The 16,627-nt window shown below is 44.6% G+C and overlaps 1 protein-coding gene across 1 annotated transcript in view; it reads left to right on the top strand.

Moving 5' to 3' along the window:
- The window catches only part of CRACDL (CRACD like), a 73,627-nt gene that overhangs the window by 19,100 nt on the left and 37,900 nt on the right, over positions 1-16,627 (top strand). Inside the window, 1 exon segment of the mRNA XM_068395289.1 lies at positions 9,344-9,434. Within this exon segment, the coding sequence (XP_068251390.1) occupies positions 9,344-9,434 (91 nt within the window).

Here is a 16,627-nt window from a genome sequence, read left to right as displayed (position 1 = left end):
CTGTTTCTTTTTTAAAGACTATTTACAAGAGAGTCATGGACACACAGAAATTCATTTGCTGCCTTCAGGCATGTCATTATCTTTTTACTGAGAGGGAAGTAACGGTTTGTTTCTGTTAAATTTTGGTTAAAGAATTTGCTATATCTAGCGTTAGAGGGATGGTATCCTTTAACTGGGGAAGTCGGAGTTTGGCAGGTTTTCAGTGCTGTTCTGCTGCTATTCTCCCCAGCTCAGACAAACAATGGGCTGGAGGGATGCTGGCAGTGTTGCTTGGTTACAATTCATCAGCGTGAATCAATGCTTCACGCAGCTCCTTCTGTGCCTGAACAAGCGGGAGACTTCTCCGTACTGTATTACTGATGTATGCGGAGATGTGACCGGATTACGTACTATCTCGGTTACTGTAAAATTGTACCTTTGCGGAGAGATTTGGACAGCAGCGTTTGACTCTCAGTGGTTGAAGTCAGGCAGTTTCAAACTGTTTTACATGGCTTTACAAATGCATAGCTGAGCAAAGCAAATTTTTAACAATGTATTTTGTTGCAAGGTGTGTTTGACAAGTTTTGTACTTCAGCGTCCTTCTGTAGTCATCAGGATTATTAAACCCTTCATTAAGTATCTTCCCCTGGAGTAGACACGTGCCTTGCTGAAAGATGCTCGCAGGCAAAGTGAAGCGTGTAAGAGGAACTGCCGCCTTCCTCTTACTTAGTGCATTTGGCCAGGTATTAAGCTGGCATAAGATGAAGCTGGTGGAGTTTCACCAGTTTAGACAATAGGAAGATGTGACAGGTTATTTTTAACACTATGGAATGGCTTTTCTGTACCCCACCCAGATCCATTTTACTACTCACCCGTTCTTGCTGCTCAAGACACGAACAGAGGAAATGTTAAGAGGGAGGAAAGTTGCCCAGTTTGGGCCCTCCCTTGAGTCAGCATTTCCAGCAGCATTGTTCCCCTCTACATCCTTTTTCATACTTGTATATAAAACTGCTTTATTGTTCTGTGGTTCTCACTGTTTTATTGCCTGTTATCACTCTGCTCCATGTACCATTCACACCCCCTTTTCCGCACAGAAGTTTAAAACTACCCATGAGTCTTCATAGCATTTTGGTTATGCTTGAAAACACCTAAAAAAAATCAATGACCGTATGATAATTGGCAGCTTTGCCAAGAGTGTCAATGACAAATCACTGACTGAGCTATTTGTTCGTCTGTGGCCAGGAGATCACTGGATTCTGGCACCTGCCTGAAGGACTGTCTTCATCATGAAGTATCTCCTGTGGCTCTCCACACACATGACAGTCCTGGAAAATGACCTTCAGTCTGTCTACAGAAAAATCCAGAAGTACTTTTCTCATCTTCCTCCTTCCCTTTCACATCTGAAATTCTTGTCCCTGAAAGGCTTTCCCTCTCCCTTTCTCTTTCTGGCTCAGCAATTCTCCATTTCTTCTCAAGTCTTCCATACTTGTGTTTGTAAATTTCTCCTTGCCTCTATTAAGGGCCTCATTATTAAAAGCTTATATTTGCTGCACCTTTCAGTTTGCCAAGCTTCCTCTGTTTTCTCTACTTTCTGTTATTTAGTGTCAGCTTGTTGCGTTGATGAACATTAAGGCCATTTGGAAGAATTTGTAGGAAAAAATACACTGAAGTGACACCCACTCCACTCGGTTTGCAGAAGAAGAACCTATAGTAAAGAAATTTATCTGGCACTATCTAAAATACAAATATTTCTATGAGTAGGTTCTCTGCATCATTCTTCCTTCTGGTGATGGTACCTTTAGGATGGCCTTTCATAAAGAAAATTGTTTCAGAATACCTGACTACTTAAAATACAGTTGCACTGCACAGAGCTATGATTTCTGACTTGCACTCGGTATTCTGTTATGTGATCAGCTTTTCTTTAGCAGCGGATGAGTATATATTTAACATCTTAAATTTTCAGTTTGTTTCCTCCAAATGTCAGTTGGTTATCTGTAAAGATTTTTTTGTTGTGACTCTCTTTAAAACCTGGATTAATTCAACCTTGCTGCTCCCCAGGTCATGGCAGCTTTGACTGACCCCTCATCCTTCCCAGACTCACCAGCCCCTCCAGCCTGCAGGGGCCACGCCACGCGTGGTGTGCAGCATCACTTTCTTGCCATTGTTGCCAAGAGGATGGGTACTCCTCGGAGTCATTAGAAAGCAAACAGGCATTTTTTCAGCTAAGCTGGTCTGTGTGAGACATTATATTGTGCTGCATCCAAGGAGTTGTTATTTCCTTCCACTGTACAGGGTAACTAGGGTCAGGTATACCCCATCCAAGGGGTCCAGAGGTGCTTTAGCTCTTCAGGTCTTTTATTTTTCATCTTTTAGAAAATGCATACTGAGGAGTTTGCAAGCTAAATAGGGTAATTAATACAATGGTATGGCAGTAACTTAAAAAATTTAAAAGGTCAGAAAATGCAGAGTTCTTGTGTCATCATTAACTTTCTTGATTTGCTTCTCTTCAGTTTTCTGTGTTATGAGTTTGGCTTTAGATTATGCTTCGTAGCATACATGTCTGGGATAACCTTAATTTCTTGATTTTCATATGTTTAATGTTCTATTATTGCATTTTTTAATGTTGAGGCTGTGCATGTGGTGGATGGTTTCTTCTGCTTTATCTAATGACCAAATTTGAAACACAAAGATCTTATTTTAAGGTTAAAAACTTTCTAGTTTCATTGGCATGAAGAACAGAAAATTCACCCTCCATTTTTGCACCTGCACTTCCCATTTTCGCGACAGGTGCCTTTTTGTCGTAAAAATAGCTCAGTTGCTCTCCCTTTGTCCTGCATGGTGCTATGTGGTGGCCTTTGCAAAGTGAGGAGCAACTTTTCGGCACGTCTCTGCCTTTCCAGGAAGGACCCAGATAAGCTTCCTGAGCGACATCAGCCTCCGCTAAGAATTCAGGTCAGGATCTCCCTGCTTGTTTCCTAGCAACTGGGGGATACTGGTGCTTTCTCCTCTGACCGACTCCTTCCTTCGGTGTTAGATACAGGGATCGCTTGGTGAAGGGATCGGGGCAGTGCACTAACGCTTCGGGAAGGCAGAGCGTTGTCCGGTGCAGGGTAACTGATGAGGCGTAGGTTGCACCATCCAAGTCGAACCGAATCAAGACTTTCAGAATCCTCTGTGCAAACTTGAAAGTGCCTCTGCTGTTTTTGCTACCGCTTAAATGTCTGGCGAGGTGACAGATCCCTTTTGAAACACCAGTAGCCTTTTGTGTTACCTTGAATCTGGCAATCAGGAACGTACGCAGGTAAGCAGCTGAAGAAAGTTTATGTCTGAGTTGCTTTAAAGGTTGTTTTCCTGCAGGTGTAATGTGTTTCTTGGTTACGCAGATGCACAACATTCAGTTGTGCGAGTACTGACCTGCCTTTGTACTTACTAAAGTTTCATTGGATGGTAAGTAAAAAAGTTAACTGGAAAGATGAACTGTCTTCCCTAGTTCCTTGTGGTGTCTGTCTATAAAGTGCTGAAAACAACCTTTAAACTTCTCTAGTTAATTTATAGTAGGATTGGCTAATGAAAAATCTTTAAGTGATCAAGAGCTATTGGTTGCCACGCTCTCGCTGCAGCTGGCTCCTTGTACCACGTTTACAAAATGGAAAGCAGCAAGTCCCTCTAACTATGTGTTGTGTGCAGAGGGCGGCAATCATTGCTTCTGGTTGGTAACACAATGGGATTTGTTACTGCTTTTTGTTTTCCTTTGATGGATTACAAGTACAAACCCTTTGACAAATGTAAAAATTAAAACAATGTGCCGTTCTAAAAACAAATTTTGAACAAAAAATTTTGTCCCTCCTGATGCTGTAGCCTCTCTACTTACAGCTAGCAGAGATGGTGGGAGGTATACTAGGGTATATTCATATCTAGTGCTGGTACAGGGCTGGTGTGGTAGTTTTCTGAAGGACCATTCCTCACAGAAAATACAGTTTTCATATTTTGAAAAATGTGGAAATGAATGTCTGCAAGTGCATACAAGCTATTTAACTTGCCTTTTTCAGAAGTGTATAAACCGTACCTTTCAGCTCTTCAGCGATATGATTTGGTACAGCTCCAATTAACTTTAGCAGCGGCCTGCCAAGTGACATCAGCCAAAGATCTAGCCACACATCTCTAGGGAAGGTACACTGCAAGCATGCTAGTAGGTTTTTTTGCACAGGAGGCTGTAGTGGTACATTCTGTAAAAGACCAGAATTTTTTAAAGCATGTATTTTAATTATCTCTAATATGACGCTGTTAACTTTGAGTCTGACTCTAAGGCATTCAGGAGCTGATTTCTTCAGAGAGACTGAGAAAGTTCAGTTTCAACTGATATTTCCACACTTAGTATTCAGAAAAACAGTTCCCAGAGTCTCATGTTGCATACCTGATACAGCGGGCACTTTTCAAAGTGCATGTCTAATTTGGTATCCCAAGCTTTTTGTCTCTATCATACATATGGGAGAGCTCATACATCCATTCCTAGGACCCACAGTGTATGTGTCCACTTAAGAAGAGAGGAAAAATCTATACCAGGGCAGGATCTTCGTGCAGTTCAGGTTGTTCTTTATTACAAAAGGCTTTCCCAAGTGTGTAACTTCACACTACTGTGTGTTTAGGTGGTGTAGGACAGAGAAGGAGAAATATCTATTTGAGGAGGTGCTTCACATTTCATTTAATTGTTCTGGTCTCAAGGTCAACAGCTTTCAGGCGATAGTTAACAGCAGAAACCTCTTTAGTCACTTTGATCTAGCTGTTTTAGTAAAGCAGCACCCTCAGAGGATAGCGTGGTACCTGAGAGATTAAATCATCCAGCACTCCCTGATCTTTCTTCTGTTCACAAAGCCTTGTAGTGTCCTCTTAGTAATGCTCTTCTGCCAGAGCTGGGAACTCTGCTAGACATCTCATTCCCTGCCATGCCTCATGAATATTTTCAAAATGTCTGAAAAAAATATTAAAAGGAAGGGGGCCCCTAAGCGAAGAGGGTCAGATTTTCCTCCAGCTTGAGCTAGTACATTTGCCAACTGCATGTAAAAATGTTTTCCTGTTGCATCTACACTGGTGCTTTGGGGTTTGAAAAGAAGCTGGAATGGGTCTTGTAGTCTGGTATTGGCAGCCAGCATCAGTGATCTGGGTGGCTGGACGTAGGAAAGAGCCAAGTCTGGGGAGGTTATTGGAACATACAGCTTACACAGAGTGGCATTTCTTTATAGCAAATGGCTCAAACATGTCCTTGGACTCTGCAGTAGAGAGCGGGCTAGAACTGGAAAGTGAATGCTTTCCTCTCTGCCTTTCTGCCAACCTGTGCGAGTCTAGCTGGGAGCTGAGAAGTTTAAATCCAAGAGTCACCTCTGTGTTATCTAGCTACAGAGGCTGCCTGGGATCCAGTGTCTGGTTCTGGGCATCTGGCTGCCAGAAGAGGTGAGCTCAGAGTGGGATGGGTGCAGAGAAGGGCTAGTAAGACGGCCAGGAGAATGGGGAGCTTTTTTCTGGGAGGAAATTAAGGTGCCGTGGCTTGTTTGGCTTCATAGGTGAACGATTAAAAGGGCAGACGGCATTCTTCTCTAAATACCCCTGGCAGGAGAGAAAAGCTACCTCAAGAAAAGGATCACATTGGCACAAAAATGAATAGGTATAGACTGGCCATTTAGTCTGGGAATTTCTAACCATCAGAGTTACAAAGTTCTGGAATAGCATTTCAGTCAAAGGGATGGGGAAATTTAATAGTTTTCAAAATAAGACTGTGAAAGGATTATGTGGAGTGTTTGCCAGCAACAACAGGGGACTGAATGCTCAGGAAGTCCCCTCTGGTAGTATGTTCCCAAGTTTTATCCTGACACACCTATGTGAAGCTCAAAGATTTAAGTGTATACAAAACATGCCGCTCCTCAGGAGACTTTACCATATGAGAGAACTGAAAAAGTCCATGGAGCCCCTGCGCTGGGAAGGGGCTGATAGGTGGGATGCATCTGAGAGTGATGGGTCTTGCAAAAAAACAGAGCTAAAGAGCCTTTGCAGGCAAAACGATTCATGACTAAAATCTGTAAGAGACTGGATGGGTGCTGACTGTCTCTTCTGTGACTTTGGACCTGCCCAGGGGATCATAAAAAGCCAAGAAGTGATGGGATCCTTCAAAGGTGCCATGAGACCGGTCATTTTGGACATGAGTTTTGTTTTGTTGCTGTAACTAGCTCTGGACACACAGATTTTTCACCTGCCCCTGGGAAAGTAAGCGAAACACAGCAGTTTGAGGCAGGGAGTTCCCTCCCCAGAGGGGTGGGATGGCCCTGGAGGGCTGTTCCATGCCTGAGAGACAGGTTGCCACTGAATGAAACCACTTCAGTGGTTTTACTTTGCACTGCCTGACTTGGTTTGGATCATGGCAAACCTGCAGGAGGTGGGAGGAAAGCCCACCACAAGCAGCTTTTTCTCACACAGCTTTGTTTTCTGAGCTTCGATTAGGAACGCTGCTCTGCCACCCTCTCTCCCAATGGTGTCCCTTTCACTTCCCATGAGGAGGCTGTGTGCCTCTCTGCTCCTCTTCCTACTCCTAAATTAGATTTTTCTAGTGTCTAAATGCCAATGCCATTTAATTTATGAGTAGTGCAGTACATTTGTTGTGCTCATTTAAATCAGGCAGAGCTCAAGTATTGTACAGTCATGTGTAAAGGTGATGGCAGATGAGAGCTCTTTATGTCATGCTGGATTTCTGCAGCTCACCTGAGCTATATCTGCCAAATTGCAGGCAAGAAATTTTTGAATTAATGACAAATATTTCCCAACAGTAGTTAGTTAAGTGCCTGCACGTATTAAATTAACCATAATAATCTCGTCATAGTCATAAATTAATAACCTGCATCTCATCGGGCTTTTGAATATTGAAGTAAAACATTCATGGTGTATTCAAAGAAGGGAGCCTGGGGGACAAATGGGATAAGTCTCCAAATGGGTCTTTTCCTTTCTACCCCTTTAAAACATCATTTTCAGGTTCCTGTGTAGCCTTTGGGGCTTACTTGGCACAGGGGGTGGGTAGGATGGTGGGGATGGGAATGTAGAGCACCTAACCACGAGCTGCTAGGTAACTCTGGCTTCCCTCTATCCTCCACAGAGAGGTATCTCCTTGGAGTAAGGTGATTTAGATCTATTAGTATCTGAAGTGTCTTCTTTTCTCCATTGCCTAGAGGGAGATACAGCCAGGGACAAATGCGTACAAGAGCTTTCTGCCAAAGAGATTTTAAACTGGGGAGGGGTTTCACAAGGAAAGTGCTCCTCAGGTCAGAGCAGGATAGGGATAATTTCTGCTGCAGCAGCAGCAATTAGAAGAGACTGAGGGCAAGTGATGATGTGGGAAAAGGGGGACATTTCTCCCAGTGTATTCCCCCCCAGTGGTCCATGGGACCCCTTCCAAGGGAGATCCAGGGCATGGGATCCAGTTCCCTTTGCCGCCTCCTTTTCACTATGCCATGGAGTGCCATGGGGAGCTGGGCCCTGGACCAGAGAGGGCACCTCAGTCTGCGCCATCGGCAGAGCTGGACCAAGGGACAGACCTGGAGTTGAGCACTGCTTCTGCATGACGGACTCACTCTGGTCCCTACTCTCAGAGATGCTTCTTGAAGGACATTGGGAAAAGCATTTAATCTCTCCATGCTTTTGTACCCATCTGTAAAATGCGGGTACCAACAATTCTTTCCCCCCTTTGGAGAGCGTTTTCAAGTTGTAGGCTAGTTGTCATCCCAATATTGTATATGTATGGACTGGTTCAGCATAAATTCATCATGGTAGGCTTTGTAGTGGTATGAATGGACACAACTGTACCTTTGTAGTACAGTTTCTTGAAACGCCATTATTTTCTCCAGAAAGTCCTACGTGACTTGAGGTCAGGGACAGGTCTGAATCTCAGGTCTTTCAGAGAGCCGCGAGAGCTGGCAGCTGCCTCTTCCACTCTCTTTTCTTCTCTCCACCTCCAAATAAAGTGGCAGCATCATGATAACATCAGCGTTGTTCTCTAAATGATGTCTGGCTTCTGCCAGACCAGTAATGCTCCCCCACTGCAGTATGCATCCCCTCCGTGTGCTCTTTGCAAGACTTCACTTCTCAGTCCCTCCCTTCTCCTGCTGACTCTCCATCATACCCTGAACTGTCCATATCCTCTAACAGTCAGCCTAGAAGCTTACCAGGGCTGCGCCTGGGCTACAGGTGTACTGGCTGCTCAGCTGGCTGGCAAGAGGAACAAGCGACTGCTTTCCTGCTGCTATCGGCTTTCCTGCACTGGGGACTCTGCACAATCACCAGTTTTCACAAAACTGGTAGGATCTTCATAGCTTAGAGATGTGTCTCTCCATCGAACTCAGCTGAAAAGGACCAACGGCTTCAAAAGCAGTGGGGAAACGGGAAGATGGAGCAGGATAGACAGTGCAGTCACATAAGTGTTGTTTCCTTAGGAAATGAAACCTAAGGAGTAGCAGCATCGTGTGGTGGTGTTTGTCACCTGTCCTCCTGCACCGGTTTAAGATGAAAGCGCTGTCAGGGCTGGATCCATCTGTTTTGCAGATAAGAGAGGATGCACAATCGGTATGATACTGTGACTGGTAGCTTATTTTTCTGCTGCTCTGGATAGATAAGGAGCAGGAGCCCTCCCAGTGACTATGTCCCTTACTGTTACTATAAACGCTGTCAGGGAAGGTTTGAGCTCTTCAGTGCTGTCCTTGTATTTTCTCCAGTCCCCTCTCCTTTTTTTTTCTGCATGTAACATTTGTGCATATAATCTTCTGAATATATGAGCACACATGCTCACTGTTACTTGTCCTGGACAAATTGGCACATACAAATGCTTTTTTCTACTTCCCAGTCCAAGGGAAGGAGTGGGTTTGTGCAGGTGGTGTAGGGTGCACTAGAGACTTGGCTCTGGACTTCTGACAAGGCAGCAGTAAAAACTATTAAGCTGCGTTCAGAGTATTGACTTTCAAAAGTCTGCAAGTCTGAAGTGGCAACTGGAGGTGAAACGTGCAGAGTGACTCGCCAGAGGTTATTTTCACTGAGGTTATTGCTGTAGGGAAGGAGTGAAGGGGAAAATGAGAATCTGAGCAAGTGGCAGTTATTTCCATTTGCTCATATCCTTGTTTTGGAGCACAAAGCGTGGTTTGGAGCACAGACCCGCAAGTGTACAGGGAGAGAAGAGCTACAGGACAATATCTCCTCTCTTTCAAACACAAAATAAAAAATATGTCCTGAATGGATAGTAAGAATGAAAAGTTTGCAAGTACATGTCGTGAGGGAGTAAATGACAAAAAAATGGGGCTCTTACATTTGTGAAATCCTGATTACGTTTTTCTTATAGATTATGGAGGAAGGTTCCGAGCAAAGATGAAAGGACTCAGCAATGTTGTTCATTGTGGCGTGGTCAGAAAGCAACCTTCCAGCCTGTTCACGTAAGAATTTGGGTTAGGAAGACTGTCCGACTTAGCTGGACTTCTACCTGAAACCCCTGCAGTAGTCATGTATTGCTATGACCTTGCATTAAAAATCTTATGCTCTTTTTTTTCTGGAAGTGATCTGAGTGTTACTTGGGTGGAGGAAAGAGAAAGGAGCCCATGGCTCATCTCTCTTCCATCTGGGCTCAACAAAATTATTATCAATTGAAAGTCAAGAGGGACTAAATTAGGAAGGGTCAAAAGAGGCTAAATAAGGTCTTTACCAATTAAAAGCCTGCCACATGTAATGCTGCAAAGCAGTTAGACAAGAGGCCGTTCAGCTTTGCGTTTGGCCTGTGGGGTTTAATGCAACAAGAATGTGGAATGTGTTTACAAGGTAGCAGTTATTGCTGAAATATGTGAGTGCTGTTGCCTGGGGAAATTTCAGAGGATTGGGATTGCGCTGACAGTGGCTGTACCTCTTGGATGGTCCGTGTGGATGTTGGGGAAGGAGCCGGCCTCGGAGTCTGTAGTCAGAGCCCTGCAGAGAGAATACAGGGGAAGATGCTCCTCTTCCCCACTGCCTCCCGCTGCCCTCCCACAGCTCCGGTTGGATCTCACTCCATCATCACCACTCCTTCATGCTAGGATGACCCAGGAGGGTGAACCGGTCCTTGGGCTGGAGACATGGCTTCTTGTTATCCCTGCATCCGAGGTGACTCCAGGTTAGCGTACGACTGCAGCTGGTTCGGCAGAGTGGAGTGGGCTGAAACGAGGCAAAGCTGAGGGCGTGCTGAGGGCCCCTGATGGCACATTTCATGAGCAGCTCCTGGAAATCAACCTGCTTATGTTCTGGCTAGTCTCAGCTGGTAGGCTTGTGTATCTCTGCCTGGAAGGGCTCAGGCTTCTCTTAGAATATTTAATTCATTCTCTTTGCATTCCCTACTTTCTTGTTTCTCTACTTTAAATATCCATTATTAAAACTATTCTGCACATGGTTCACAGATGATCCCAAAGATTATTTGATCCTTCCAGCATAGGAATTCCCAAGGAACCCGGTAAAGCCCAGCATATTTATTTCTTTATTTCATGACTTTTCTTCATTACTTGTGTTTGGCCAAACCAGACTGTATTTTTTGTCACACTAACGGCAAAATACTTGGAAGTAGGCCTGGGATATAGCTATGTTGTGTGTTCAGATGAACCTGACATTTGAAAAGATTTGTCATTAACTTTTAAAAAACTTAATAAAACCGTTGAAATGACACTGTTAACTACAGCACACATTGGAGCTGAGAGTAAATACTCCATGCAGCCGTAGCTGGGCTCAGAAAGGATGAAAATTGGGCCACGTTCAGCTCTGATGTTAGCAATTGCCTTCATTGTCTGGTTAACTTGGCCCACTGTTTTCTTCAGAATAGCAGATAAAGCTGAATAAAGGTCTTGTTCTGGGTAGTGCTGAACTCTTTCTGCATCTTAAACTCCCATTAACCTCTGCACTGTACAAGAACACGCTTACATTAGGCTAATTGATGGGGCAGCAGGTGTAAGTGTGCCATTCCTTAGGGCTTGCGGTGGTTCAAGGTGAGTCTTATTCTTTCTTTGCCACAAAGTAAGTGTGTGTGTGTATATAGGTATATAGACAATTGATTGTATTCATGGTTCCAAAAAGCAAGGAAGGATCAATGAAAGCCCTGTTATGTTTCCTTGAATTTAAAGGCACTGAGACCTTATAAGAGTGTTGATATTTCTACTCATTCTGAATACCAAAAGACCTGTTATAATTATTTTTGTGAAATAGCTTCAGGAATGTTCCCAGTGCTGAATTCAAGAATAATTGCAATTGCGACATGTAGAATCAAACGTAATTTTGTTCCAACTAAAGCAATACATTTTACTTTCTTTTCTATTGCTTTTCAAGGAGAGGCACAGTGCATTTTTTAATACTTTACTGGCCCTTGACTCTTGAGTGACGTTAGCCTGCTATTGTACAAAAAAAGATGAACTTCTTCTGAATGTTATTAGCCAAAGTACTCTACGTGAACAGTCGATATTATTCGTTAAAAATACAGATTGTGCTTCTGTCGGTAAAGATTGCTGATACAAACCTAAAACTCTGGTAGTATGTTGAGCTGTTTGTGCTCCTAAATATAGCAGAGGATCTCTGGTAGGGAGCTGGCCGGGGGAGGTCCTGTGTCTTTGTGTGAAACAGCTATGCCTTTATTGTCCCTCCATGCTGAGAAAGAAGGAGGAGAGCCAGTGTGGCTTTGTTACTCTAACGGGTCTTTTAATAATGCTTTCCATGTTGGTAGAATAGATCTCCTGGCCCCTCTATTAAATCACAAAAAACAGAGAACTGAAAGCAAGAAGGAAAGGGTTACTCCACAGGAGTAAGACATTCCACATGTTTGCTTTATTCTTTTGCCAGTGCAAACTCTGCTCCCCCCGCCCTTTAATTCTTTTATATGGTTGTTTGGTTTGCTTTGTTGTTGTTTTTTTTTGTTTAAAGAAAGCGTGCAAGCTAAGGCTTTTCCCATGAGCGAAATATGTCCTTTGACAAGGTGTATACCCTCAAGTTACTGAGCTCTGTCAGGGAAGCAGAGTTCCCTTCACCCTTCTGGGGGACAGCCTATGCCCTGCACTATCCAGGACGTCAGACTGGGAAATCCCAGTAGTGCCTTCTGACCTCTTACGTTTGTGTGTTCTGTTGCAAGGCACTTTTTAAAAAACGGAAAGCTCACGCTTCAAAAGCTGCTTGGGAGGAAAGTTTTTTTTATGGAGAGTTTCTCACTCGTCTCAGAAATGCGGGGAGGGCGAAGGTCTATCTATTCTTTGGAAAACACAGGTGGAGAGAGCAAGGTTTTTCCCCCCCATCCCTTGGAAATGCGTTGTGCTTGTAATAGAGAAAGGAATGTGCTGTTGGCAGGGATGTGGCGGAAGGGCTGGTGAGGATCTGACACGAGAATTTGTGCAGCCTTTGGAATAACAGGGACAGATGCATCAGAGAAGAGTTTGGGCTGGTTAGGCGAAGGAAAACACATGCTGCCCAGCAGCAGTGAAAGAAGTAAGTGAAAACAACTGAACACCCAGAAAACCCATGGAAAGGCTTGGGAAGATGCATCTGCTGCCTCTCCTGTTTTTCCTGTCATAGCCCATCATAGCACAGTGGTCATGGCAGGTCTCGCCCTGTTCGCACAAAGGCTTGGAAGGGAGCCCATGCAGTGAGCTGTATCCTGTCTCCACTCTCCCATCTTCATTTTAGCAGGTATTTTATTACTTGAGATCCCTTGATGTCTCTTCTGTCAGTGATCATAGGGACATTGGGCACCACGTGATGTTTACACAGTATGCAACAGGGGATTTGAGTGATAGATGCAAGTACTGCAAAGGAAGGGGCTGGTGCAGGGAGGCAGTAGCGTGTCAGTAGTTATACGTAGCTGGTCCCTGTGCCACAGCTTGCTATTCTTCCAGCATCAGTGGAGGTGGAGGAATAGCAAGCTCTGGCACAAGGAACAGCACTGGAAGAGATTATGTGTTGGTGCAACTAACTTTTGTTAGTCACTTCTGAAAGAAAGGGCAAATCGCTCACAGCTAGCTCTATTCATTTTGACAGTGACTGGGAAGAGGATGGGAAGATCCCTAAAAGGCAGAGTTTTGAAGAGAAGGGCATTGACTTTGTGTTCAGGCTGGGTGCTTTCACCTGGGTGCCAGCCTAGGACTCATGCAGCCAGGGAGAGGATGCTGGTAGCAAAGCTACTCATGGCCAGACTTGCTCTGAGCATGAGGAGTGGCACACAGGCTCTCACCACACCATTGTGGTTGCGCAATATACAGATTTTCTAATAACATGAGAGTGTGCTACAAGGGTAGCTGTAGCTGGAGAAAGTGTCAGCCACAAGCAAAGAAACCAAACCTTTTATTAACCAATAATACAGATAAGAAAAGATGAGGAAGGTGTACCAGGTTCAGTGTGAGAACTGATGAAGATGGATAATGAACAATCATGTTTTAGACAGCAAACTGTCTGTGAAAATACCACGTTTTGAAGGTGATGTCCCCATGGACATCAGTCAGTCAGTGTAAACAAGTAGGTGCTAACAGCATCCTCACTAAATTATTAAAACTGGCAGAGAACACATGAAGTCAGAGACTTTGCAAAGTAATACTTTTCATTTACTGATTCAAAACTTTTGAGCAAAATGGAAGGAGATGATTGCCCAACTTTGAAAACAGAAGGCGAAGTTGTATATAAAAAGTGACAGGGTGTTTTTCTTCTTGTTTGGCATGAAGTTTATCTTTGGTATTTTATATAGAAAATATAGAGGAAAAGAATGCACTTTTCTCAGAAAATAAGTCTTCTCTGGGTAAATTATTTTTAGTGCATCACCCATTCAAAAAGGATGGGAACGCGGCTAGAATTTGTACAGATCCTGTACAGGTGCTGACATATGGTGCAGGGTGGCCCTTCGGTCACAGCGCTAGGACTCTGGATAAAGATCCTAGGACGGCTGTGTGTATGTAAGCATGCACTCAAGTGCATTTGTTCATTTGATTTAAAAATTGGATGCCGAATACAAAGGGAAATCTGTACTCCTTTGACATAAAGAGAGGTCTGGAGCAGGAAGATGTATGGCTTTGGAAATGGTGTTGCAGTTATTATCAAATTCTCCTGTCCCTTTATGTGAGCTTTTCGGATGTGCTTATACAAACCAATTGGATTCCCAGAGACCTGCATCTCACTCATGGGGACACTGCTAATACCTGGGCTCATATGTGCCATGCTAGCTCAGGGGGAGCACTTCGCTGTGCTTCCTAGACCTCCTTTTGCAGAAGTGGGGGTAGAGAGGAGAGGTTTGTCTTAGTAACATAAGCTCAAGATGATGGATGACCTCTGGAAAGGATTTTATAATTGGGCACGCTGTGAGAGACTTCGTTTTGGCTAGGCTCAAGCATTATCACTTGGGAGCATGGAAAGTGCTTGAGAGCTTGAAAGGGGGGGTGATGTCAGGATTTCTGTTGGGAGGAGAAGGTCTGAGCAGAGAGGCATGTTGAACAGCAGGGTTTCTCGCGCTGTGCAAATACCTCCCCATCACAAACTCGTTACCCCGCTCTCCTACACTTCCTTCTACCAAACCCCATTGTGCAATGTTTCAGCACATGGTCTCCCCTAGCTGCAGGGATAAACCTTTGCTTGGGAAGCAGATGATCACAACACGCTTTTAGACCTGCGCTATGCCAAGGCGTGGTGTCCTGGGGCTGTGTCCAGGCGGTGCTGTCCCTAATCCACGTGCTGGAGAGCTGGAGCATCTCCAGGGCTGTGAAAGCTCTGCTGATGTCCTTGCTACTGGCAGGGGATCACGGCGGGAGCCCTGGGCTTGCTCTCTCTGGAAACTTGGAGCTGTCCCTTTTCTGCCATCCATGTGACAGAAGGAGCTGCACGGCTCATGGATGGTGCCTTTATTTCAGGTCTGAGCCCTCAGAGAGGGGGTGGGTGAGGAAAAACCACCTCAGTCTTCACCTGTGGTATTTAGGATGTTTTTGGTTTTGTTACTACCTCAGCTAGAGGAGTCTTTCTGAGTATTTGGGTTTTCTTTATAACCCCAGAATCCCTACATTTTCTTTCCCAAATCCACAAGGCTGTGTCATACCAGTAGGAATTTTAGTGCATATCATGATACTGGAGAGAGAAAAAGGCAGGTCTTCCTCTCATGTGAAATAATTTCCCTAAATTCAGATTTTTTAAAATCGCTTTAATTCTTGATGTTTCTTTGCCTACTATAAATAGAATATGCAACACAGGAATAAAAGGTGTAAATTGCTGTGGTTCAGTTCAGCTGTGATTCTTTTTGGTAAACACTTTCGAATGTACTGACATTTGGGAGGGATAAGAAGGGGAACAACCACCCGTTATGTTGCCGTATTCCCTTTTTATTCTGTGCACTCATGTAGTCTCAGCTGTATTTCTTGTATCTTAGCTCAGCTAGAAAGGGCATGGGAAGAAAGAAGGAAAGTGGAAAAAGTCTCTGCTGGGAAAAGTCCGATATAGAAAAAATACTGTTATAAGCTTGGGTAATATTTAGCAATTTATCATCAGACATTTTGAGCTTATGAAATCTCATAATAAATTGATAAACCAAGTATCTCTATATTCCACTGTGGAAAAGAACCACAAATACAGGCTGGGTGGAGAATGGATTGAGAGCAGCCCCAAAGAGAAGGACTTGGGGTGATGGTTGATGAGAAGCTCAATATGAGCCGACAATGTGCGCTTGCAGGCCAGAAGGCCAACCGTATCCTGGGCTGCATCAAAAGCAGCGTGGCCAGCAGGTCAAGGGAGGTGATACTGCCCCTTTACTCCGCTCTCGTGAGACCCCACCTGGGGTACTGTGTCCAGCTCTGGGGGCCCCAACAGAAGAAGGACATGGAGCTGTTGGAGCGAGTCCAGAGGAGGGCCACGAAGATGATCAGAGGGCTGGAGCACCTCTCCTATGAAGACAGGCTGAGAGAGTTGGGGCTGTTCAGCCTGGAGAAGAGAAGGCTCTGGGGAGACCTTACAGCAGCCTTCCAGTACCTGAAGGGGGCCTACAGGAAAGCTGGAGAGGGACTTTTTCCAAGGGCATGTAGTGACAGGATGAGAGGGAATGGTTTTAAACTGAAAGAGGGTAGATTTAGATCAGATATTAGGAAGAAATTCTTTACTGTGAGGGTGGTGAGACACTGGCACAGGTTGCCCAGACAGGCTGTGGGTGCCCCCTCCCTGTCAGTGTTTAAGGCCAGATTGGATGAGGCTTTGAGCAACCTGGTCTAGTGGAAAGGTGTCCCTGCCCGTGGCAGGGGGGTTGGAACTAGATGATCTTTAAGGTCCCTTCCAACCCAAACCATTCTATGATTCTATGATAAAATGCAAAGGAAAAAAAAAAACGAAAAGGAAAAGAATACGACTGCCAGCAGTGTGGTAAATCTTGCCCTGGCTAAGAGAGGAGGAGAGGTGATGGAGGTTGCTCCTCCAGGATGTGAATCCTGCTGAGTCTTCAGATCACAGGGTGTTTTAACTTAGTGATGGACTTCAGCAGATCCTCGGGGAAGCTGGAAATGAGAAGGCTCATCAGCCCCGCTCTGCAGCTGAGCGTCCACATCCAAGTACAAGTGCACACTGAACACCACCCGTGCCAGCAGGTGCTGATTCAAAGCTGCTGGATTTTCTCAGCATT

Source organism: Nyctibius grandis, chromosome 2 (genome assembly GCF_013368605.1).
Source record: "Nyctibius grandis isolate bNycGra1 chromosome 2, bNycGra1.pri, whole genome shotgun sequence".
NCBI lineage: Eukaryota > Metazoa > Chordata > Aves > Nyctibiiformes > Nyctibiidae > Nyctibius > Nyctibius grandis.
The sequence above is the reverse complement of the archived record's forward strand: the minus strand, read 5'-3'. Positions and strand labels throughout refer to the sequence as shown.